Here is a 25,825-nt window from a genome sequence, read left to right as displayed (position 1 = left end):
TATACAATGGACCGCGAGCAGTGTGCGCTGGGCAGTAGAGCATATATCACATGCAGTATACAGTATTTTAAGAGAAATATACAGTATACCACATACGGTAATATACAATGGACCGCGAGCTGTGTGCGCTGGGAAGTAGCGCATATATCACATGCAGTATACAGTATTTCAAGTGAAATATACAGTATACCACATACGGTAATATACAATGGACCGCGAGCAGTGTGCGCTGGGCAGTAGAGCATATATCACATGCAGTATACAGTTTTTCAAGTGAAATATACAGTATACCACATACGGTAATATACAATGGACCGCGAGCAGTGTGTGCTGGGCAGTAGAGCATATATCACATGCAGTATACAGTATTTCAAGTGAAATATACAGTATACCACATACGGTAATATACAATGGATCGCGAGCTGTGTGCGCTGGGCAGTAGAGCATATATCACATGCAGTATACCACATACGGTAATATACAATTGACCGCGAGCTGTGTGCGCTGGGCAGTAGAGCGTATATCACATACAGTATACCACATACGGTAATATACAATGGACCGCGAGCAGTGTGTGCTGGGCAGTAGAGCATATATCACATGCAGTATACAGTATTTCAAGTGAAATATACAGTCTACCACATACGGTAATATACAATGGACCGCGAGCAGTGTGCGCTGGGCAGTAGAGCATATATCACATGCAGTATACAGTATTTCAAGAGAAATATACAGTATACCACATACGGTAATATACAATGGACCGCGAGCAGTGTGCGCTGGGCAGTAGGGCATATATCACATGCAGTATACATTATTTCAAGAGAAATATACAGTATACCACATACGCTAATATACAATGGATCGCGAGCAGTGTGCGCTGGGCAGTAGAGCGTATATCACATACAGTATACCACATACGGTAATATACAATGGACCGCTTGCAGTGTGCGCTGGGCAGTAGAGCATATATCACATGCAGTATACAGTATTTTAAGAGAAATATACAGTATACCACATACGGTAATATACAATGGACCGCGAGCTGTGTGCGCTGGGCAGTAGCGCATATATCACATGCAGTATACAGTATTTCAAGAGAAATATACAGTATACCACATACGGTAATATACAATGGACCGCGAGCAGTGTGCGCTGGGCAGTAGAGCGTATATCACATGCAGTATACAGTATTTCAAGAGAAATATACAGTATACCACATACGGTAATATACAATGGACCGCGAGCAGTGTGCGCTGGGCAGTAGCGCACATTTCCTCCCCCTCTCCCTCAAGCAAACCCCTCGCGGGGGAGTGACCGGCCAGGGATGCGGGAGGCAGGCCATACATATTCTTGGAGTTGTGGGACTGCAACTTCATGCTGTTGTCTTATAAGGCCAAGAGTAAGATCACCAGGGCGACCACTGCACGTGAGGCATGAGGGTTATGGACGAGATACTACATGGCATAGCTGTATTGCCTTATAAAGAATAGTAATGAATGTTAGAAAGAGATATATCCATCAGGACCGGCGCGAGCTGGCAGTTGAGATCTGGGAGCTGAACACGAAACAGCTAGTGAAGCTCCCATGCACAATAAAACGTTGTGGACCTGCAGACAGAGTTGTGTTGTATATGTATTGGAGAAAAAACGGTCACCTCGGTTTTGGTAGACAGAGCATGCCCTGTGGAGAGGGAAAAACCAAAGGGGCGAAGCCCCCGCGGTTTTTCCCGACCCCCAGGGCATGCTCTGTCTACCAAAACCGAGGGAAAGTGTTTTTCCATGCTTATAAACCGAAAAAATTTATGTTTCGGACATACTTTCCATGAACCTTAGGAAACGCGCGTAAAATATCTGTTGCTGGCGTATGGATCTGGAAAAGGACATTCTAAAAACCAGTGAGGCTTAACAACACCTCTTTAGCCTTGTGGTACACCTACTGGGCTACAGATATAAAGGTTGCGAGTTCGATCTTCGGGAATATAAAGAAAACATTTGTCATTTGATTTTACATTTCATTACATGTAACAATCTGAACGGAAGTTATATTAATAAAATACCCCGGGACATTAAAACGCCCCTGTTTATAAGATTTAACCCGACTGGAAAGTAAAACCTCACAATATGTTTTAATGCCTATAGAAAGAAGTCTCTGACTTAATAGCGATCCCAATGAATAAGTTTATAATGAAGAAGTATCCCGAGAACAACAATACATTTTCTATGACGGATACTAGTTGTGAAATATGTTACTGATGTAACGTTTTTTATGGACACAGCAGTTACTTATAAGGCTTTATCTTCTCAATAGGATCATAGTGAGTGAGTGAGTGAGTGAGTTGGGTTTAACGCCGCTTTTAACAGTATTCCAGTTATATCTCGGCGTATCAGTTTAATGTGGGAGGAAAGCCCGAAGTGATGCAGGTCTCAGACGTTTACCACTTCGGTGAAACCCACGAGCACGGGTATGGTGCTGACAAACCTAGAAACATAATCGGGGTGAACCAGGATACGAACCCACAATCATAGGTTTCTGACGTGCCCAAGGGACGCAACTGTGCACAGCGAATCGCGGCGCCTTAGACGACTGGGCCACCCGTGCACGTGCCCCCCTTTATAAGTAACCAAATACTCGGTAAAGAGGGCATGTCAAGGAGTAGGAAACTACTTGGATGCACTGATGATTGATTTACATAACACATTAATTGCACATAAATACATCATATTTATCTGTCTTATTAGCCGTCTGTCTGATTATAATAACTTGTACAGTACCCGTGCCCCCCGATAGGATCATAAGGTTTGCAATACCACCAAATACATTTTAGAAGTTGTCCCGAACTGATTTCATCTAAAAACATATGTAAGTCATTGACGTGTTCAATAGTCTATATTTTGTTTTCAGAGTGTACTCTATCTTGTGCAATGGCACCAGTTGCCCCTTTCCGTAACCTGCAAGAAGACTCGTCCCCCTATCGATGAATGTTATGTGCGAAAATACGACAAACCAATCAGAATGCGCGCATGATTTTGATTTTACATACGTCTTGCATCTAAAATATACCCAAGACACAGTTAAATCAGTTCAATCATACTGTATAATTCCGCATGTCCCGATGTGCTTTAAATTGCATCTGAAAGATATAAAATATATGGGGAAATATCCGTTAACCATTAGGCATCGAGTTGACAATTGTTTTAGGTATGCCCGTTTGCGCTAAGACGGAACCCGGTTGCAAATATTGCCACGAGAGGGGCACGAGTCGCTATTCGGCTTGTCCCGGAATAACACGAGTTGGTCACGAATGGGGTGGTCCGTGATGATCGTGTGCTGCTTGTGAAGACCCCCGTCGTACAGTTTGCGGTGCTCACTCGAGCTTGTGATGCAGCCTTCATTTCAAAGTGAAAATGGACTCAAAACAACTCGGTTTTTTTTTATAAAGTGTATATAGTTTTTCCACATTGTATATAACCTTAAATTATTTGTTCAAAATGTCTGACAACATTACGTATGCACAGAACTTGAAATTCAAGGACTCTTTATCATTTTCCACTGACGTCAGTCCGTTTCTGAATAAGAAACATTAAGAACGGGCTGACAAAATTGCTATATCTTTGTTTGTTACTCATTAATTTCTGAAACAGCCCCATACTGCAAAATTTCGCTATGGTAATCTATCATACATAGCATGTAAATACTCAACTGAAGCACATGCAGTTATGTCAGACAGAAAGGATGGAAAAAACACACATTGGGCGTGTTTGTGGCTCAGTGTCATCTAAATTGAAGACCGCCTCCGTGGTCTAGTGGTAGAACGTCCGCCCGGAGAGCGGAAGGTCCGTGGTTCGATCCCTGGCCGCGTCATACCAAAAGACGTTAAAAGATGGTACTTGTTGTTACCCTGTCTGGCGCTCGGCATTAAGGGGCTAAAGCAAGGACTGGTCGGCTCGGAGTCAGTATACTGTGCCGAGTAAGTAAGGATAGTGGGTAGTGAGTTGGGTTTAACGCCGCTTTCAACAGTATTCCAGTTATATCGCGGCGTGTCAGCTTAATGAAGGAGGAAAGCCCGAAGTGATGCAGGTCTTAGACGTTTACCACTTCGGTGAAACCCACGAGTACGGGTATGGTGCTGACAAACCTAGAAACATAATCGGGGCGAATCGGGATTGGAACCCACAAAAATAGGTTTCTGGCATGCCCCCAGTATGGATGAGAAGTATATACATATTAGTTTATACAGTTGAATACATTGGGGTGTTGTTACAGTGGAGTATAAACTCTATCTCATACTTGCATATATGCTTCTCATCCATACTCTGTACTTCAACAAACAAACACACCCTGTAACGGCGTTAGAACCTATGTCCATATATTTTATGCTTACAAAATAACTTGTGAGAACCTCTCCAAAAAGAGACCATGGTTATCGGGAAATAAATGTTTTCTCCGACATGCAAACAAAAGTGAATCGTTAAAAGCGTTGATCATGCATCTGAATTTCCCGATCTTCAATTCCCGATTTTGAATTCCCGATCTTGAATTTCCCTCTCATCCGCGCACTAGCTCGTGTTGTTCACAATGTCAGCCAATCCGCGAGCAGAAGGGAATTGCGATCCTTCCGCATCCGATCGCTTTGAGATGTCTGCTGACGTATAAAGAAGACAGGAATAACGCAGATCAATGTCGGAGGCTTCCGCGAGTGGTTCAGAGTCGAATGATAGCTTGGTGTTTCAAGTATTCTTAAAATGGTAAGAACACGATTTTGACGAACAAATTAAGATGGCGGCCGCCTTTCTTTGTTCTATTCCTGCAGCTCGGGCTTGGATCAGCACAGCAGGTATACATACCGATGTTATTGGTTTGCATCAGGAGCATGTGATTGAAATGAGCGCTCTATTTATCATGTGTATTTAAAGCGTTTGTAAAATCTCTCCATCTTTAAAGCCGCGCGTAGACTGTGTAACTCGGCTGTGTTTTCATCACGTGTTTTCGATTGTTAAGATATGAGTGACCTGCCTCAACCGCGGTTACCACATTTCAAGCAAGGAGTGTAGACTTGATTCGACCGGAGTTAGCTATTGATATTGAAGGATTACTGAGGGAAATATCCGAAATACAACTCATAAAATGAAACCTCAGATGGAAACATAAAATGGCGGCCAGAAGGACAAACAGCACACATGTGACAGGTGACAGGTGGCAGGTTAACAAGTGTTTCATTGCTCAGCAAACCTGTCATTGTACCTTTCGTATGTAATGCATGAAAATTGAGTTAATAACGCGTAGAACACAAAACAGTGATTGAAAATCATCATTTATGTATTATTGATTCTGAAGTGTTTATATCAAGCGCATATCACAATACACGCACACACGTACGCACGCTCGCACACACACCATACACACTACACACACGCACACAATAAACACACACACGCGCACACCATACACATGCTGAAACACCTTTACAGCTGATACCCAGGGCTTATTTGTTTGTCTTCAATCACACGAGTCATTCTTAACACTGACTGTCTGTCTGCCCCCCCCCCCCCCCCCCCCCCACACACACACACACAAATTGTTTGCTCAGTAAACCCTAGTTTGCAGTAAGGCCACGTACACTATGTTTTTCTCCATTGCATTCTTATCACGTCCCGTCCACAACGTGACGTTTATCGAGGCAGTGGACAGTGGATGCGTTGCCGCATTCCTCGCCACTCGCACCATCATTCAGGGGGGAACTGCAATACATCTCGTCAACCTAGCAATCGATCGATGTTGTGTGCGGGATTACGGCAAACCAGCTTTTTATATGTTGAAAACACTCAACACCCTATAATCAGAAATACGTTTTTTAACAGGATTGACCCAGCCAAGCAAAACACACTAAAACACCACATGTGTATCAGGGAATGAGTTTAGATTGATAGAATATATGTACCAACCTACCACTTCATAGTGTCACATTACATTGCACGTCACAGTAGAGCTATTTTCTCTCTATCAGAAGCGTTTGGCTGCGCTTGGTAAAACGCTTGGTTGAGATTGCGTAACGCCAGACGCCAAGAGAACGAAATAACCATTTGCAGTAAATAGCCAAAGTTTAGAATTTACACTAATATCGAATTGCCTGATAATTTTTATATCAGGCATATATATATATATATATATATATATATATATATATATATATATATATATATATATATATATATATCCTAGTATGTGTTACTATTACTTTACAAACATATAGGATAGGATGATATTAATGTATAGTCGGCCAAACAGTGTTAAGGTATACATGAAGCAGACGACGGAGCCATGGCTTGTTTACATCCGGTGCGGCCATTTTGTAATGCAATCGGAAGAGAGTCGGAAAGTGCCAAGGATAGCCGAAGATAATGTGTGCTGCCCAGCGCACAGGTCAAGTGTTGTCAGTGAGGGGTCAGCCACTAATTACTTCCAGATGGCACCAGGGTGTTTGAACTGAGCTCAGTCGCCCCTGTATCACATCGTCGTAAGTAAACTTTGATTACCCAATCTACATATTGGGTCATCAAAGTTTACTTGCTATGGTCATAGACTGATTACAAAAGTTAGACCTGAGCGAAACCATTTCAAGGTTAACCTCTAAGTTTCCATTCGGACATAACCTTGAAACTGTAGGCCTTAACCGTTTGGATAAAGTTTTCTCTAAAATAGTAACTGTATCATTTTATAAAAACTTGATTCATGTATATCATATTACTAAATAAACTCATTTCTATTGAGTGAGTGAGTGGGTTTGGCTTTACGCCGCTTTTAGCAATATTCCAACAATATCACGGCGGGGGACACCAGAAATGGGCTTCACACATTGTACCCATGTCGGGATTAGAACCCGGGTCTTCGGCGTGACGAGCGAACGCTTTAACCACTAGGCTACCCGACCGCCCCTCATTTCTATTGACTTTCTGTTATAAATATGTCATGTGCTTGATAGCATTGGTGTGTGCCGTATACACAAACTGTGTACCGATAACACTAATATTTCTTGATCTGCTTGACCCAAGATCACCATTACTACATAGAACTGTATATAACTTGTCTTTTTGCCAAAAACCTGGTATGAACACTGCTTATCAGTCATCCATAAATATGATTTTCACCCCATTTGCCTTTTACGCCCAATGGAATCTATTTCGGCGATAATCGAGACTGGTTATTCTCTGGCGTTGACGTTTTATAGTAAAAGTTACATGCAGCGATATGAAAAAAATATGAATTAGTAAAGTACTCTTTGAACAGTAATTCAGTTATAATCACGTGTATCGGTTCATCACACCCATATGTCCAATGTCCAGAGGAACGTCATTGGTATTCCGCTCATTGTGTATTTGTTGTTTATTGTTTACATGTTGTGCATAAAACGTTCCGGGACAGTGATGTCGATTTTGCCCCCAAGAGTCAATTCCCCGTCAACATGCGCGTTGACAGTGTCAACATAATGTCGGATGAAAACACTAAATGACAAGGGTTTACCACTTTGTTGAAGTCCACGAGTAAAAGTATTGTTATAATCGGTACGAATCAGGGATTCCAATGGAATCTCTGTATAGCGATTTGCAGCTACTTAAGCGAGTGGGCGCCAATGCAACCTCGACCCTCTACAAAGAATGTAACAAATGAAGAAAAACGCATGATATAGATGGCAAGTCGTTCTGTGTTATCAACCATAGAAAACTAAAATACTACAATACTATTCCATATTATCCAACATTCTACAATATCATTCCATATTCTCCAATATACTGCAATATAATTCCGTATTGTCCAACATACTGCAATACTATCCCATATCCCTCAACATTCTACAATATCATTCCATATTCTCCAATATACTGCAATATAATTCCGTATTGTCCAACATACTGCAATACTATCCCATATCCCTCAACATTCTACAATATCATTCCATATTCTCCAATATACTGCAATATAATTCCGTATTGTCCAACATACTGCAATACTATCCCATATCCCTCAACATTCTACAATATCATTCCATATTCTCCAATATACTGCAATATAATTCCGTATTGTCCAACATACTGCAATACTATCCCATATCCCTCAACATTCTACAATATCATTCCATATTCTCCAATATACTGCAATATAATTCCGTATTGTCCAACATACTGCAATACTATCCCATATCCCTCAACATTCTACAATATCATTCCATATTCTGCATCAACAAAAGCCATGATTATACTACTGTCTATATGATACCATCTACCAACTGTTAGACTTTGAAATAGTCCGCTCTGAAATAATTTATTAATTTGTAAACCTACAGATCCTAGATCCATACATTTTACGTTTTTTAATAGCCCTATTGGGTTTTATTTGTCAAGAATAATCCTCAAATTTGGTCGTGTACGGCGTGTACCAGCTATGCACATAGACTCCAACAATGACGATTGCTACACAGTAGACCACGAAAAGTTATCGATTGTTTTGTTGACGTCGTGTTATCACTGTGGACAAGTTAAGCGTGTACGAACGCTGCAAATCCGTTTATGATATTGTACTCATTACTTAAAATAGTACACAAAATAAGTACCTTTTGCAAACATAAAGCCACAACGCTTTGTAGCTCACCTGACTTATAAAGTAATAATTTGATGACGCTTTAACCTTATTTTGGTGCAAATATCTACAGTGAGTTAAGGAAAAAGGGTGCAAATGATTATGTGAAAAAGAAAGATAATTGGTTTGGCAACGTCATTTCTGACGGCGATGTTGAGTGCGACTTGTGATGCCACTAACAAAATTGGATCTCCGTATGGTTATTACATTTATACAATGACGTGACCGGTTATGAGATGTCCTCAGATCTTTGTGTAGAGGCAGCGAGTTCTAAGGCTGCATTCAAAGTCAAATCTATGATTTTGCGGATTCGTAAAGTGGCGAGGTTAGCCTATTGTTCAAGGCGCTAAAAGGTGGCACGGGTGGCCCAGTCGTCTAAGGCGCCGCAATTCGCTGTGCAGAGTTGCGTCCCTTGGGCACGCCAGAAACCTGTGATTGTGGGTTCGAATCCCGGTTCGCCCCGATTATGTTTCTAGGTTTGTCAGCACCATACCCGTGCTCGTGGGTTTCACCAAAGTGGTAAACGTCTAAGACCTGCATCACTTCGGGCTTTCCTCCCACATTAAGCTGACACGCCGTGATATGACTGGAATCTTTGGCGTTTGTGATTGGATATCAGAGGTATTGTCGAGGGGATAATAACCACGAGGATTAACTCTACCATGACTGGAACAATTTTAGGATGAGGCTACATATGGGTGAGTATTGTTGGGGAAAATAATGGTTTGAAGGTTTTTGTGTTGTCATATGTGTACACGGAGCTGTGATAGTTGTAGAGGTCAGAGAAAATATTTAGTTTTAAAAAATGCATTTAGTTTTCGGTGTTGAGAAATATGTCTACACGTTGGTGAGAAGTGGAATATTTGTAAGGGTTAGTTTTGAGAAAAAAGTCACGTAAGTGATTAGTGTTAAGAAATATGTTCGTTTAAATGTTGAAAAATGTGTCTTTTGAGTTGAAAATATGTTAACGTTTTCAGTGTTAAAAAACATGATCGTTTCAGTATTGATAAGTATATGAACACTGTTGGTACAGTTGTGAGTGGTTAACGCCTATCTCGGTACAATTCGATCCCCGACCGCGTCATACCAAAATACGTTAAAAGATGGTACTTGTTGTTACCCTGTCTGGCGCTCGGCATTAAGGGGCTAAAACAAGGACTGGTCGGCTCGGAGTCAGTATACTGTGTCTGAGTGGGATATTCAAGTTAAACTGCGGCATGGTATCTCAGTGAGCTAGCACTATAAATCGGCATCAGTCCGGACTAGTACAAGCAGCCCCCCCCCCCCCCCCCCCCCCACACACACACACACACACACACACGTGTCGCTATAGAAGTGCAATAATCTTGGACGCGACGTTAAACCAAATTTCACCTCACCTCACCTCCTATGGGGCTCGTAACACACTCGTAGCGTACTCGTATAATAATCGTTTATATGTAGTCTCTTTCCGAGTCCGAACCGAGTTAGACTCGGGAGAGCTCGGCAATCCCCTCGGCAAAAAGTCATTCGTGACCAACTCGTGTTATTCCGGGACAAGCCGAATAGCGACTCGTGCCCCTCTCGTGGCCATTTTTGCGACCGGGTTCCGTCTTTGCGCAAACGGGCATACCTAAAACAATTGTCAACTCGTTGCGTAATGTGTCACATTTATTTTCCCATGTATTATATATATTTCAGATGCAATTTAAAGCACATCGGGACATGCGGAATTATACAGTATGATTGGACACATTTAACTGTGTCTTGGGTATATATTTAGATGCAAGACATATGTAAAATCAAAAATTATTTCTGAGGGATTCTTTGACGAAGAACTTGAAATCATACGCGTATTCTGATTGGTTTGTTGTATTTTCGCACATAACATTCATCAATAGGGGGACGAGTCTTCTTGCAGGTTACGGAAAGGGACGAGTGGGGACGAATGGGCAAAAAGTGTGAGAGCTGCTTAAATTAAGATTAAATCCGACGTTGGACTTTTGAACTGCCCCCTAAAGCTAACAACAACATGAACGCCCCGCCCGTCGCTGAAGTCGGACTAACATTTAGTCTCTGAAATCTTATATAACACAATATCCGTCTTGACTCTAAAAATAAAATAAAAATTCCCTATGCTGATGTGGAACAGAGCTAGCTTGAGCTGGCTATACTTGCTTTTGTATGCATTTCTAGATTTTATTTTTTCATAAAATAAATATATTCCACGATCATGGTGCTGGACTACTGAAGTCGGAAACACCCGCTTTAGCCGCGCGTGCCGCTCGTGCAATACATGCATCAAAATCCATCGGATCAAGTGGCTGCAATTGGGCATGTGGTCCAACCACAACGAAATCAATGTGTACATTGACAACGCGTTAATACCAATGTGTCCTGACATTAATTAATCGGGAGCTGCTTGGACGTGAGGTTTTGTATCATTTAACAATATTTCAGCATATTTCACCAAAACGTTGCTGCATATATTATACTCATTTCCGGAACCGGGTTTTTAATGTGGCGAGTGAACAGTTTGATCACCAGACTACTCATGATCACTCAGTCACTGGCCCCAGAAAGGACTTTGGCCGTTGATAGACGAGACAAAATCAACTGCGGGGTAGCTGGACCACAGGTCACTTACATTGTGTCGTCAGAGTCTGATCCACGATTGTAGTTTAAAGGAGCAACCATTAAAAAAATGTTGCTCTTTTTAGGGAGTAGGGGGCGGTCGGGTAGCCTAGTGGTTAAAACGTTGGCTCGTCACGCCGATGACCCGGGTTAGATTCCCGACATGGGTACAATGTGTGAAGTCCATTTCTGGTGTCCCCCGCCGTAATATTGCTGGAATATATTGCTAAAAGCGGCGTAAAACCATACTCACTCACTCACTCACTCACTCACTCACTCTTCTTAGGGGGTAGGGAGGGGAGTTTTCTTTGGGATTTTGGTTTAGGATCAGCATTTAGGAGTTTAATTATGTTCCCAAAATAAACAGGTGCTCGTTTTGTTTACATAAATAAAAATAACGAACTGTGTTTGTTGGACACATAAATATAGTCTGCAAGTTGAGGACATTATTTTACCTACAATGCGAGACACGTGTGGTTTTATTTTCAATAAAACGGCTTGATTATTTTTTTAGAAAATGTCCCACCAACCTCAGAGAACCAAATGGATGCTCCCTAATCCGGTGGCGAATTCACAACCACGCGATAAGGTAATACTCTTACGTGCTCAGCTTAAATGAAGTGTGAAGTGCTCTTAAAAAGAGCCTGCGAATTTCGCAAATCATCCCAATTTTAATAATTCGTTAAATGTAGTTGGTATTATAACATGGATACAGCCGGTCAACAGAGATACGTTACCTCACCTACAGAAGCCGAATTATCTTATTTTCCTCATTGAAATGTGTTGCTTCTGTAATCCAGGTCATGTTTATACCACTTGCTATGCACATGCAGCTCATGTACGTCATCACATACCTAAAATGTTATAAAGCTTTCATAACTGTTATTTTGGAGACAATATTGTGGTATGGTGGTAGACTTACATCAAGTCTCTGAAACGAACATATTTTACAGAAAAAATTTTTTTTGTTGAATTATCTTAATAAAATATAATAAAAAAGGAGTCCAGAGTCTCTTCATTTCTTCAGAAACTGCTGTAGGCTTGACAATTATTTTATTTTTTGACCGGCATGGGATATATTGGAAATATTTGTTTCAGGGTCTGTGTGACAGTCTAGTATCTGTGCCACTAGAAATGGCACAAATAATGGATTTTTAATCATGTGAGATGCGACGTGGTTGCAAGCGAGAGAGGAAGAGTCGCCCGACGTGTTTCCCGGCATGCATCTGTTGGCTAGGGAGTAATCATTGGGTGTTTTTGTGTGTCACTTGGGACAAGGGAAGTCATGGCATGCCACATATTGTCAACAGTGCCTCGCAGGGCTGGCGACTGTGTGATCTCGCTGGGCAGAAAGATGAGAGGTAAGCTGCATATTGGACGTTCACTTCCGTTTTATTGTTTGTCTGTTGTTGACACGGCGCTCAGCAATATTCCAGCTATATGGCAGAGAGAGAGAGAGAGAGAGAGAGAGAGGGAGGGAGAGGGAGGGAGAGAGAGAGAGGGAGGGAGGGAGAGGGAGGGAGAGGGAGGGAGGGAGGGAGAGAGGGAGAGAGAGAGAGAGAGAGAGAGAGAGAGAAGAGAGAGAGAGAGAGAGAGAGAGAGAGAGAGAGAGAGAGAGAGAGATGTGCACCACCCCGGCCAAGATGTAACTGTAATACTGAATAACTCGCCTCGAAACACAATTAGTTGTCTCGCAACAATGAGAAAAAGCAATCTGCTCAAAACGGGTAGCAACTGGCGTGGACAGTGAGTTATAGCCAACTGTTTGAAAACTCCTACGCACTAAATAAATACATGTAGTCTAATATCTCACATAGACCTCAATCTCCGAGTCTGTAATCTCTCAAACAATTTGGGTCGTGTCACCACATTGACCAGATTATAAACTGCAATCTCACTGAGATCAGGAGGCGACTTACGGGATCGGGTGGCCCGGCTCGCTTACTTCGTTGATGCATGTCACCGTATCCCAATTGCGTAGACCGATGCTCATGTCAATCACTGGATTGTCTGGTCAAGACTCGGTTATTTACAGACCGTCGTCATACAGCTGGAATATTAGTGAGTGCTTTGACCATCCAATCAAATTGAAGCTTTTAGCCCACGACACTAAAGCGATTTACGTGTGGCGGCATCAGTGAGGAGATACCATAAGTCCTTCCGACACACAGAATTCGTCACCACTCGCCCCTTTCCGTAACCTGCAAGAAGACTCGTCCCCCTATTGATGAATGTTATGTGCGAAAATACGAAAAACCAATCAGAATGCGCGTATGATTTCAAGTTCTTCGTCAAAGAATCCCCCAGAAATAATTTTTTGATTTTACATACGTTTTGCATCTAAAAATATACCCAAGACACAGTTAAATGTGTTCAATCATACTGTATAATTCCCGATGTGCTGTAACTTGCATCTGAAATATATATAATATATGTGGAAATATATGTGAACCATTACGCAAAGAGTTGACAATTGTTTGAGGTATGCCCGTTTGCGCTAAGACGGAATCCGCTCACAAAAATGGCCACGAGAGAGGCACGAGTCGCTATTCGGCTTGTCCCGGAATAACACGAGTTGGTCACGAATGACGCAAAGATGTACATGTAAATCTTCAAACTTTCCCGGGATGTGGGTTGTTGCCAAGGAAACGCCATTAACATCACCTTTCCAAATGAATGAACATGTGGAGAAGATGACACGCCCTTAACGTCAATGATGAATCATTAACTATAACCGCAAAACCTGCAGCATTCGTAACCAACTCGTGTTATTCCGGGACAAGCCGAATAGCGACTCGTGCCCCTCTCGTGGCCATTTTTGTGAGCGGATTCCGTCTTAGCGCAAACGGGCATACCTCAAACAATTGTCAACTCTTTGCGTAATGGTTCACATATATTTCCACATATATTATATATATTTCAGATGCAAGTTACAGCACATCGGGACTTATACAGTATGATTGAACACATTTAACTGAGTGTTGGGTATATTTTTAGATGCAAGACATGAGTAAAATCAAAAAAAATATTTCTGAGGGATTCTTTGACGAAGAACTTGAAATCATACGCGCATTCTGACTAGTTTGTCGTATTTTCGCACATAACATTCATCGATAGGGGGACGAGTCTTCTTGCAGGTTACGGAAAGGGGCGAGTGGTGACGAATGAGCCTGCAGCTCGCATTTCATGGTGACGATACTTGAGGAATAAGACTTCTCGAGTTACCTCCCTTCTACTGATGGCAACTTAACATTTTTAGGGTTTTCGACCAGGTTTTGCATTCGATCTGATATATTATGATAATGGATGTGGTTCAGTAAGATATGTAATCAATTTCATCAATTTATTCTGTTTATTTATAGACACATTTGTGAAAATAACGTCATTTTGATTTCAGTTTCAAACCACATTGAACGTTAAAATCTAAATATGATAATGAGGCCTCGGTAGAATTTCGAATAGGATAGAGGCGATATACCATTCGCATAACCGCGAATAAAATATTTTGTTTTTATTAATTTCAGCAAAATTTAAGGCATGCCTGGCCGTCCTCTGTTTGAGCTGCATCTTGACCATAGTCATCTATTCATGTGAGTGTTTTATATTGTGCGTGTGGTGGTGAGGTGAAACGGGGTTTAACGTCGCGTCCAAGATTATTGCACTTATATAGCGACGTGCATGTACGTGTGTGTGTTTGTGTGGCTGCTTGTACTAGTCCGGACTGATGCCGATTTATAGCGCTAGCTCACTGAGATACCATGCCGCAGTTTAACATGGATACCACACTCAGACACAGTATACTGACTCCGAGCCGACCAGTCCTTGTTTTAGCCCCTTAATGCAGAGCGCTAGACAGGGTAACAACAAGTACCATCTTTTAACGTCTTTTGGTATGACGCGGTCGGGGATCGAAACCCGGATCTTCCGCTCTCCGGGCGGACGCTCTACCACTGATGTGTTCATCAATTATTTACTGATTGGTTTTTACATGTTTACACATTTCAGACGCATCGGCTCCACTGGATTTCACACACCTTCGTCAACTCAGTACCGAAACAGGTAATTCACGTGTACCAATGAGCATTTATGCATGCGTTGATAAACGACCCAGGAAAATCAGATCCTAGCTATATCGGAGGCAGGGCTAGCCCAGTCGTCTAAGACGACTTTATTCGCTATGCATAGTTGCGTCCCTTATGCATGCCAGAATCCTATGATTGTGGGTTAGAAGTACGTTTCACTCTGATCCCACATTAAACTGGAATACTGAAATGGAATACTGTTCAAAGCTGCGTTAAAACTCAATTCACTATCTCGCTGCTAGCTATATCACGGCCTGCCAATCGTTCGCCTAAATCAGAGTATTGAAGCTACCTTTATATCTGGTTTAGATTAGATTGAATATTGCTGATGGCGGCATAAACAACTCCTTTACAATCTCATTAAAATAAGGTCTTAGTTCTCGCTATCGCTAAACCAAGATCTGAGGACACCCCATTACGGGTCACGTCAGGACGACCTTCCATCCGACCAATCAAAGCGCCGCTTACCAGATCATAATAGCGACAGTCGGAATGTGTTTTCTAATCATGCAACCTCGAAAACGTTAATACAGGGTATTCCGTACGTCGGCCCGTCGATTCCGTCAAAGTATCGTCTATCTCTCGCTTCCGTGGGATAAACATTTGAACGGAGGAGGCGTTGCACAGCACGTGGGAAGCACTACTATACAATCTCTTCCGTATGTTAGTCATTCCGGATTGTTCGTTTGTTCAGTTTTCAAAATTGTAATCGAGCACTGTGTCAACATATTTTTCAAGCGTAGTTTGTAATGGACGTTACCAGGTTGAAACGAGTGCCGTGAAGCTAAAATAAGCTGCTTTCTAATTGGCTGATGTTGACTTATTGGTAGTCGTTTCATTGGTCGGTCAAAATTCGCGAAAGGTCGTTCTGACGTGACCCGTAATGGGATTTCCTCAGATCTTTGTTTAGCGGTATCGGTCATCATTCGTTTGTTTATTATTTTGTGTTCGCCTTTTATACACCACCTTCTTCTACAATTGCTCCTTTGTCTTTCTATTTAAATCTTTCTTATCGTTGGTTGCATTATCCTTTTCTATAACATATTGAAGGGCGGTCGGGTAGCCTAGTGGTTAAAGCGTTCGCTCGTCACGCCGAAGACCCGGGTTCGATTCCCGACATGGGTACAATGTGTGAAGCCCATTTCAGGTGTCCCCCGCCGTGATATTGCTGGAATATTGCTAAAAGCGGCGTAAAACCATACTCACTCACTATAACATATTGTTTTGGCTGTGCTACTTCTATTTCGATATGGTGGCGTTATTTATCATCCCATACTGGCTTCTACAGGAGATCGGCTGGTCAGGCTCGCTCACTTGGTTGATGCATGTCATCGTATCCTAGTGCGGCGTTAAACAACAAACAGTCAGTCCAACAGGGAATTGTGGGAAACCTGTTCTTGGCGTCCCCTATCACAGTGAAATTGTTTAATGCAAAAACAAAGATACTCACTCCCCCGCCGTGATATTGCTGGCATATTGGCAAATACAGCATTAATCCACACTCATTCACTCATCCGCCGTGATATTGCTGGAATATACAAATACAGTGTTAATCCACACTCACTCATTCACTCACCCGCCGTGATATTGCTGGGATATTGACAAATACAGCGTTAATCCACACTCACTCATTCACCCATCCGCCGTGATATTGCTGGAATATTGACAAATACAGTGTTAATCCACACTCACTCATTCACCCATCCGCCGTGATATTGCTGGGATATTGACAAATACAGCATTAATCCACACTCAGTCATTCACTCACCCACCGTGATATTGCTGGAATATTGAAAAATACAGCAATAATCCACACTCACATTCACTCATCCACCGTGATATTGCTGGGATATTGACAAATACAGCGTTAATCCACACTCACTCATTCACTCACCCGCCGTGATATTGCTGGAATATTGACAAATACAGCATTAATCCACACTCACTCATTCACTCACCCGCCGTGATATTGCTGGGATATTGAAAAATACAGCAGTAATCCACACTCACATTCACTCATCCGCCGTGATATTGCTGGAATATTGACAAATACAGCAATAATCCACACTCATTCACTCACCCGCCGTGATGTTGCTGGCATATTGAGAAATATAGCATTAATCTACACTCTTTCACTCCCCCGCCGTGATATTGCTGGAATATTGACAAATACAGCAATAATCCACACTCACATTCACCCACTCACCGTGATATTGCTGGAATATTGACAAATACAGCGTTAATCAACACTCTTTCACTCCCCCGCCGTGATATTGCTGGGGTTTTGACAAGTGCAATTTGAAAGAATACCAATGTAATCACTGACCCAGACACACATTCTTTACAATATCCTTTGTTTCAGTTCATCTCGAACAGGTTCCTTTTCACGATCTCTTGGAGGAATATAAGAGAAAAATAGCAGGTAAATGTTCATGATATTAATCACTGGATTGTCTGGTCCAGACTCGATTATTTACAGACCGCCGTCATATAGCTGGAATATTGCTGAATGCGGCGTTAAACAGCAAACCAACAAACAAACCAACGTTAACATATCCGGTGTGCAAGTAACAATACATGTACACGATTCGACATTTTCAGAATTTATTGCGGGAAAATGTTTATTATAATATCACAATTCCTACGCGAATTCTGATTGGCTAGCGCTGTTCCACTCAAACCGTCATATGTCACCATTGAAAAAAACGCGAGAAGGCGAAATTGCAACACATGACCAATGTCGAGATCTCGCGTTCTCGTGTTTTCGTGTCAATTGCCTATACAGTTATATGTAAATATTTTCAAAAAACGCGAGAACGCGAGATTGCAACACTTGACCAAAGTCGGGATCTCGCGTTCTCGTGTTTTCGTGTCAATTGCCTATACAGTTATATGTAAATATTTTTAAAAAAACGCGAGAACGCGAGATTGCGACGCTTGGCCAATTACCTATACAGTCATTAAGTGGTTGGTTTCGTCCCATTTCAAGCTGACAAGCCAGGGAATAATTAAATTTGTATGGCCTAAAGTAGCGACTATGGTGTCGTGTAAAAACATCGGACAATCTTATTTTAGCCGAATGCTGCAAATTGGTCTTTGAGAATTTTGTTTTGATGAATATGCTAGCTGGTATAATATTGCCTCGTGGAGAAAACCACTGGCCTGTGATAATTTCTATGACTGATGGTGTCACCGCGAATAGCTGCAATAATGCTGTGGCTTTAAGCAATATTTACTCTCTCACTGACAGTTATATTTTGTTTCACACGTTAATGTTTTCACTATCACTGGACATTCATGTACAAAATTTATTTTGTTAAATTATATTGAACATGTTGAGGGTTTTAATTTAAGGTACACAGGAAACTGTATAAAAAATATTATATATAAAAAATATATAAACGTATGTTGATACTTATAAAGTGAAAACAAGCCATTCCGCCGATAAGAACTATTCTTTACAGCAATGACAAAACCTGCAAAATGCGCTTTCCAAAAATTTTTTTGCTTGAGATAAACAACCTCATTGTGATAGATAGCGTATGATTCCCGAGGCAAGAGAGGTAACTGACTTTAAAAGTCCAGTTTTCACCCTTGCCGAACTAGGCTGGAATTCCTGGGCTCGATCGTAGCGACACCTGTGACTATTACGAGTTATGACCTTTCTATGCCTCTCCTATTGACAAATCAGATTCAACCTTTCGTATCACTTGCATTTGCTTCAAAGAAAACGGTGATTCCCAGTCAAGACGATCTGAGTGATAATCAAGATCTATATTGTGATCGTCTTACATCGCGAAGTGCATCAAATCACGCGAGCACCTTGATTAAAAGCATGAAAAGATTTAGAAAATATCTGTTGACAACGAGTTAGCGGTGCACATGCTTTGCAAATCCTGCAGTCGACTGAAATCTGCATGACACTTTACGAACCGGATTTCAATTTCGGTGCGCGATTTTGATTGGACTATGCATAGACTCGTTTGTCAAGCCAAAATGTAACTCCATAATACCAACCTAGTACGGCAAGGGTGGAAACTGGACTTTTAAAGTCTGTTAACTCACTTGCCTCGGGGAGATGGTTTCAGCTACGTTTTGTGCATCACGTCCAGTACAGTCGCTAACGTATAACGCGTTTGGAAAAGCTCTTAGGAACTCGTAGTCACGTATGCTCAGGTATATTGGGTAAGCTATTCATAAATAACTGACCCCATTGACAAATGGACTAAGAAATGATCACACATTGTTGATGTTGTCAGAAGTCCGATCCGCTGGTTACTGGAAAGCGAACAAAAACTTCCAACCCTGCAGCAAGGAGAAAGTTGCAGGTATGTAACAACAACAACAATAATACAATTTTTTCTGGGAGTGGCTATCTGAACGACCACTGAATCGATATAGTGCAGTGTGTTGAGAAGATCGGCAACCCTGCAGAGTCCTTCGTTTGGATGAAGTCGGCTGTCCTGAAAAGTGAAACAGAAGGCCTTCTGTTCGCTTCTCAAGACCAGTCACTTCCCACTCGAAACCGTCAATGTGTGGTTTTGCATCAAAATGTAAATATGAAATGTCGATTATGCAATGAATTTAATGATACTGTCCAACACATTGTCAGTGGATGCCAAGCTTTGGCACAACCACAGTGTCTTAAGCGACATGATGGAGTGGCTCGATCCTTTTATTACCCCCTGGGGATCATACAACCCAAGCTGCCGAATGAGGCGGTTTACGGTCACATTACCATCTCATTCTACCGGGTACCCATCCACCTACTCGCCTGATTTGTGACATGTGTGCAGTACACAGGACAACGTGTATTTGCAATAAAGACCACCGAGGACCATTGGAACCAAATTTCTTTTCGGTCATGATTGATTTATTGTGAAATGAGTTCAGATCCACAGCACTCTTTATGTCCATAGTTTGCTAACCGTTTACGATAGGATAATTAAAAGTTAGATCAATAGTATACTTTCTATCACACTGGAATCTCTTGAGTCCGGACCTTGTTAATCTGGAAACTCCTCCTTTCCGGGCAATACGTGATTGAAGGGACCTAACCCGAGAAGATCTGGGTCAGAATAGGTCCTCAGCAACTCATGCTTGCCGTAAAAGGCGTCTATGGTTGTCGTAAGAGGTGTCTAACGGGATCGGGTGGTCAGGCCTGCTGTCTTTGTTGATGAATGTCATCGTATCCCAATTGTGTGCATCGATGATCATGATGTGAATCACCGGATTGCCTTGTCTGGTCCTGTTTACAGACTGGCGTCATACAGCTGGAATATTGCTGAGTGCGGCGTTAAACAACCAACAACAACGATTGCAGGGACCTTTACTGAACCAGGATTTGATAATAAGAAAATCTGATTAACCGGACGATTTCTTTAGAAATAATACAGGCGGAATTAACGAGGTTTCACAGTAATTTATTTAAACCACCGTTATAAAATAACCCTATCACTTGGAAACGAGTCTCAGGCGTACAAAATCACGTCTTTCTTCACACAGACAGAGAATGCGTGGATCGGAAGTGTTCTTCCCCAGTTGCAACTCCGGAACAGAACCTTCATGGCCTTCTGTTCTCCATGAGGAACACCGACCCTGAGGTGTTCGCCCTGCTTTTTGATCTGTTCGGTGCCCGGAAGACTGGTAAACGAGTACTGTTCCTCTCCGCTGCTTCGTCCGATCACTTCAGCGAGAATCAAGGTCTGGTGGAGAACTTGCACAACCATGTGTTTCCTTATGTCAACAACTACACATTCGTCTTCTATGACCTTGGTCTGAGTGACAATGAGAGAAGAGAGGTTTGTTTTCTTGAGTACTCCATTACAGTAACTCCCTGTGGGAATTCCAGGAAGGAATTTTCTCAGTCCTCAATTCTCACATTGACAGAAAATGAGTGGTTGTGCGTTGCGTTTGGCAATATTTCAGCAATATCACAGCGGGGAACACCAGAAATAGGCTACACACATTGTACTCATGTAGGCAATCGAACCCGTGTTTTCGGCGTGACGAGCACACGCTTTTACCACTATGCTACCCCACCCCACTATATAACACCTACAACTACTACTAGTCGTTAAAATTTAGTTTACATATGTCATCGTATTCCAATTATTTAGATCGATGCCCTTGATGTCAGTCACTGGATTGTCTGGTCCACACTCAATTATTTACAGACCGTCATATAGCTGGAATATTGCTGTGTGCGTTGTCAACAAATAAACAAATAAAGAACACAAACTTATACTACTATATTCTTGCATTACTTACTGAAGATCCGGGATAGAATAGGCTTGTCGTAAGAGCCGACTAACGGGATCGGGTGGTCAGGCTCGCGACTTGTTTGATGCATGTCATCGTATCCCAATTGCATGGATCGATGCTCATAATGTCAATCACTGGCTTGTCTGGTCCAGACTCGATTATTTATCGACCGCCGTCATGTAGCTGGAATATTGCTGAGTGCGGCGTTAAACAACAAACAAACAAAACAAAGCATTACTCCCTTCGTTTACTATGGACACCAGAGGCTGTGGCTTCGCCTTATGGTTAAAGCGTCAGCTTAAATGCTTGTCACGCTGAACACCGAGTTTCGACCCTTCAATTGGAAACGCTGTGGGTAGCCCACACTTCTGTGATAAATGTCTTTTCTTAAAAAATATTGACATGCGGTTTTTTTGTGTGTTTTTTTTATTTTTCAGTTTGTGGCCCATTGTAAGTGCGAGGTTCGGACCTTTCCCTTCCATCTATTGCCATGGCGACTGCAGAATCTTCTCTGTTATACGTGGAAGGCGTTTTTGGTGCAGGTGACTATGACACTCTGTCCTTGCGATTTGTCAGTTAACGACCCAATATTTGAGACTGTTGGCCAACCTGGTTATGTCTCTGGAACTCGGAGGTTGGTCGCTAGAGGCGACTAGACCGCCTCTTTGGTCTAATGGATATAGCGTCTGCCCGGAGAGCGTAAGGTCGGTGGTTCGAGCCCGGTTGCGTCATTCCAATGACGTTCGGTATCAAGAGTGAGTGAGTATGGTTTCACGCCGCTTATAGCAATATTCCAGCAATATCACGGCGGGGGACACCAGAAATGGGCTTCACACCTTGTACCCACGTCGGGAATCGAACCCGGGTCTTCGGCGTGACGAGCGAACGCTTTAACCACTAGGCTACCCGACCGCCCCCAGTATTAAGAGGATAAAACAAGGACTGGAATGGGTTATTCATGTAAATTGCGACATAGTATCTTGGTTTGCACTATAAACCCTGTGTAAGTTGGGACTAGTACCAGCAACCACATACACGTGATTGCACGTTACTATATAAGTGCAATTATCTTGAACGCGACGTTTAACCCCATTTCACCTCACCTAGACTCGAGTATTTAAGGACCGAAAATGTTATGTGTTGATCACACTGCTCAATTCAAGACATCTAATTGTTTCATTTTAAAGAAGCCAAACAATTTCTTTACAACATCACCAACACATTTCTTTCAGGTCATCAAGTGAACAATATTCATTTCCAGTATTTTCCGGAACAAATTATCTTTTTTTTCTAAACATTCCAGGCCCCTCCGAGAATATCATATAGGCAGCCCTTTACAGGCCGTCGCGATTGGTTAATATATTGCTGACTAAGGCGTTATTCAACATTAACTCACGTGTTGCTTCAATTATATTTCAGGCTAACCTCCCAACAAGTGATATACTGATTTGGGTCGATTCGTCAATCCGATTCCAAAAGTCTGTGATACAGGAAATGCTCCAAGAATTAGAGACAAAAGGAGTGATGACTCTGTATGGAGCCCATTCCGTCGCACAACATACCTATCAGACAATGTTTGATTACTTCGACGAGGATGCATGCAACTTTGCCCATGTGACAGAAAAACAAACCGGTTTACTTCTCTTCAAAAATGAGATGTTTGTACGCGAGGCTATTGTGAAACCATGGGCGGCCTGTGCGATGGATGGAAGCTGTATGTGTCCAACCAATTTCCCATTATGGAGTTTAGGATGTGACGCCAGGGTGCGTCACTACGGCAAATGTCACAGATTTGAGCAATCGGCTATCAACATTATTCTCGCCAAGTTGTTCAGGGGTTATGAAGACACGTTTGTTTCCTCCAGAAAACATACGGACGTTAGAAAAAACGATGTTAGTAATTATTTTGAAGTCTTGGACCAAGCCGGATATTCTTGACAAAACTAGGGCACGGGTGGCCCAGTCGTCTAGGGCGCGATTCGCTGTGCAGAGTGGCGTCCTTGGGCACGCCAGGAACCTAGGATTATGGGTTTAAATCCCGGTTCGCCCCGGTTATGTTTCTAGGTTTGTCAGCACCATACCCGTGCTCGTGGGTTTCACCGAAGTGGTAAACGTCTGAGACCTGCAACACTTCGGGCATTCCTCCCACATTAAGCTGACACGCCGTGATATAACTGAAATAATTTTACTCACTCAAAAGAACTAGTGGTTATGAGATAACTGAATGGACCCCTTAAAGTATGTTATTGCTCAAAACCTTCAAAGCATGTGTGCTGTCAAAATGGCAGTGTTTGGGGGACACGTGGCAGACATGAGAGTTTGAGAGAGTTTGGAAGCATGTGTGTGTCAAACTGGCAGTGTTTGGGGGACACGTGGCAGACATGAGAGTATGAGAGAGTTTGGAAGCATGCGTGTTGTCAAAATGGCAGTGTTTGGGGGACACGTGGTAGACATGTCGGTATGAGAGAGTTTGGACAGTTCTTTGGGCAACAGATGGTTTAAATCATAATGCCTGGATGATATAATAATACAAACAAATGTCCCCATAAAAGACTTGAATTGCTATACATCCATGGACACGTCAGTCAGTTCAGCCTTGAAGCAGAGGCTATGACATAATTTAAAGCAATTAAATCGCGAATGCTAATCATGATTATATGCTTTTAATTGATACAGTTGTTTTATTACATTAAGTTCTTATTTGATCAACTTTGCTGTTTAGAATGTTAAAATGATAAGGAAATCTGATGCTTAGAGCTATAGTTTTATCCAAACAGACAGTTTGATTGTTCAAATAGTTCCTGTTTAGAAAATAGTACATTAATTTATGTTGCTTCTACAAATATGTGCTTAGTTACGTTTTGATGTTTTGGGATGTGAGTGAGTGTATGCATATGCTATTTGATACCAAAGACATCAATAACTGAATATACCAAATAAATATCACGAATTATCGAATATACCCGCTCTAAAGAAATATTTAATGTCCTAATCTGAATTATCTGAAAAAACAACTGTCAGTTTGCTTTACAATTATTGAACCAAACTAAACATTAGATAATAAGTGTCACCTCGACTGTGTACGTATATATTTTAACATTGCACATAATTGCCTATGTACCACTGTTGGTGGGTTTTTTATAATAAAAATATGCATCTGTAAACTTGCAAATTATCCTCCTTACGAGGAGCTGAGGACCCTTTGTGATCCAGTATAATGATTAATGGTCAAAGGAGACCTATATATGTACCGGGCCGCCTCCGCGGTCTAGTGGTGGAGCATCCGCCCGGAGAGCGAAATGTCAGGGATTCGATTCCCGGCCGCGTCATACCAAAATATAGTACTTGTTCTTACCCTGTCTGGCGCTCGGCATTAAGGGGCTAAAACAAGGACTGGTCGGCTCGGAGTCTGTGTACTGTGTCTGAGTAGGGTATTAATGTTAAACTGCGGCAATGTATGTCAGTGGGCTAGCACTATAAACTCGGCATTAGTCCGGACTAAGCGCAAGCAGACTCACACACACGTGCATGCACATTGCTATATAAGTGCAATAATCTTGGACGCGATCCAAGATGGCGAAAGCGTAAAAAAGGTCAAAAGGGAATTTAAATCCCAGGTACGTTTACGAAACGCACATATCTTCAGCTTCAAGGTATCAGAGGGGATGCTGAGAAAAATGTAAATGTTTACCACGGATAGATAGTTTGCCCTTTTACCATTGTCATTGCATATATAACTTATTCACACAAATAAATCATCATTGAAAAATGGAGGGAAATAACATTAATATTACATGCGCGGTTTTACTACATTTTTAATAGAAAAGTAACTGTTGATGAAGTAAATGAAATTAACCCATCATTCCATAGAGACGCAACATATAGCATACATGTACACGTTTATCATAATAAAATTTGTTCGTTCGTTCGTTTGTTCGTTGGTTCGTTTAACGCCGCACTCAGCAATATTCCAGCTATATGACGGCGGTCTGTAAATAATCAAGCCTGGACCAGACAATCCAGTGATTGACATCATGAGCATCGATCCACGCAATTGGGATCGATGACATGCATCAACCAAGTCAGCGAGCCTGACCACCCGATCCCGTTAGTCGCCTCTTACGACAAGCATAGTCGCCTTTTGAGGCAAGCATGGGTTGCTGAAGACCTCAACTAACTAACTAACTAACTGTAAACGTCGTCCATTTTTTAGCTGATATTGGTCATCGAGT

General features: G+C 42.0%; 1 protein-coding gene across 3 annotated transcripts; it reads left to right on the top strand.

Annotated features, from left to right (window-relative positions):
• The first annotated feature begins 4,580 nt into the window (after positions 1–4,580).
• Positions 4,581–24,757, top strand: LOC124128294. 3 transcript variants are annotated; one of them, XM_046491677.2, is made up of 10 exons: positions 4,581–4,748; positions 11,762–11,836; positions 12,346–12,608; positions 14,772–14,837; positions 15,253–15,306; positions 17,692–17,751; positions 19,589–19,657; positions 20,835–21,130; positions 22,031–22,135; positions 23,013–24,757. In XM_046491677.2, exons 3-10 carry the CDS (start codon positions 12,533–12,535, stop codon positions 23,529–23,531), a joined length of 1,245 nt encoding a protein of 414 aa, XP_046347633.2. In that variant the 5' UTR covers positions 4,581–4,748; positions 11,762–11,836; positions 12,346–12,532; the 3' UTR covers positions 23,532–24,757. The 3 variants fall into 3 exon arrangements, with proteins under 3 accessions (XP_046347633.2, XP_046347635.2, XP_046347636.2); XM_046491679.2 differs by having other exon boundaries at positions 4,581–4,837; XM_046491680.2 differs by lacking the exon at positions 4,581–4,748 and adding an exon at positions 10,902–11,046.
• Positions 24,758–25,825: the final 1,068 nt, after the last annotated feature.

Source organism: Haliotis rufescens, unplaced genomic scaffold (genome assembly GCF_023055435.1).
Source record: "Haliotis rufescens isolate VD_foot unplaced genomic scaffold, xgHalRufe1.0.p SCAF_10, whole genome shotgun sequence".
In the NCBI taxonomy this organism is placed as follows: Eukaryota; Metazoa; Mollusca; class Gastropoda; order Lepetellida; family Haliotidae; genus Haliotis; species Haliotis rufescens.
This window is presented reverse-complemented; position numbering and strand designations above follow the sequence as displayed.

What these genes read in the sequence shown, in the direction of transcription:
- LOC124128294 (XM_046491677.2), top strand. Translation starts at nt 12,533, where the DNA reads ATGGCATGCCACATATTGTCAACAGTGCCTCGCAGGGCTGGCGACTGT. An exon ending in GCTGGGCAGAAAGATGAGAG is followed by an intron (nt 12,609 to 14,771) that starts GTAAGCTGCATA and finishes TATTAATTTCAG; the next exon opens with CAAAATTTAAGGCATGCCTG. An exon ending in ATATAAGAGAAAAATAGCAG is followed by an intron (nt 17,752 to 19,588) that starts GTAAATGTTCAT and finishes TGATGTTGTCAG; the next exon opens with AAGTCCGATCCGCTGGTTAC.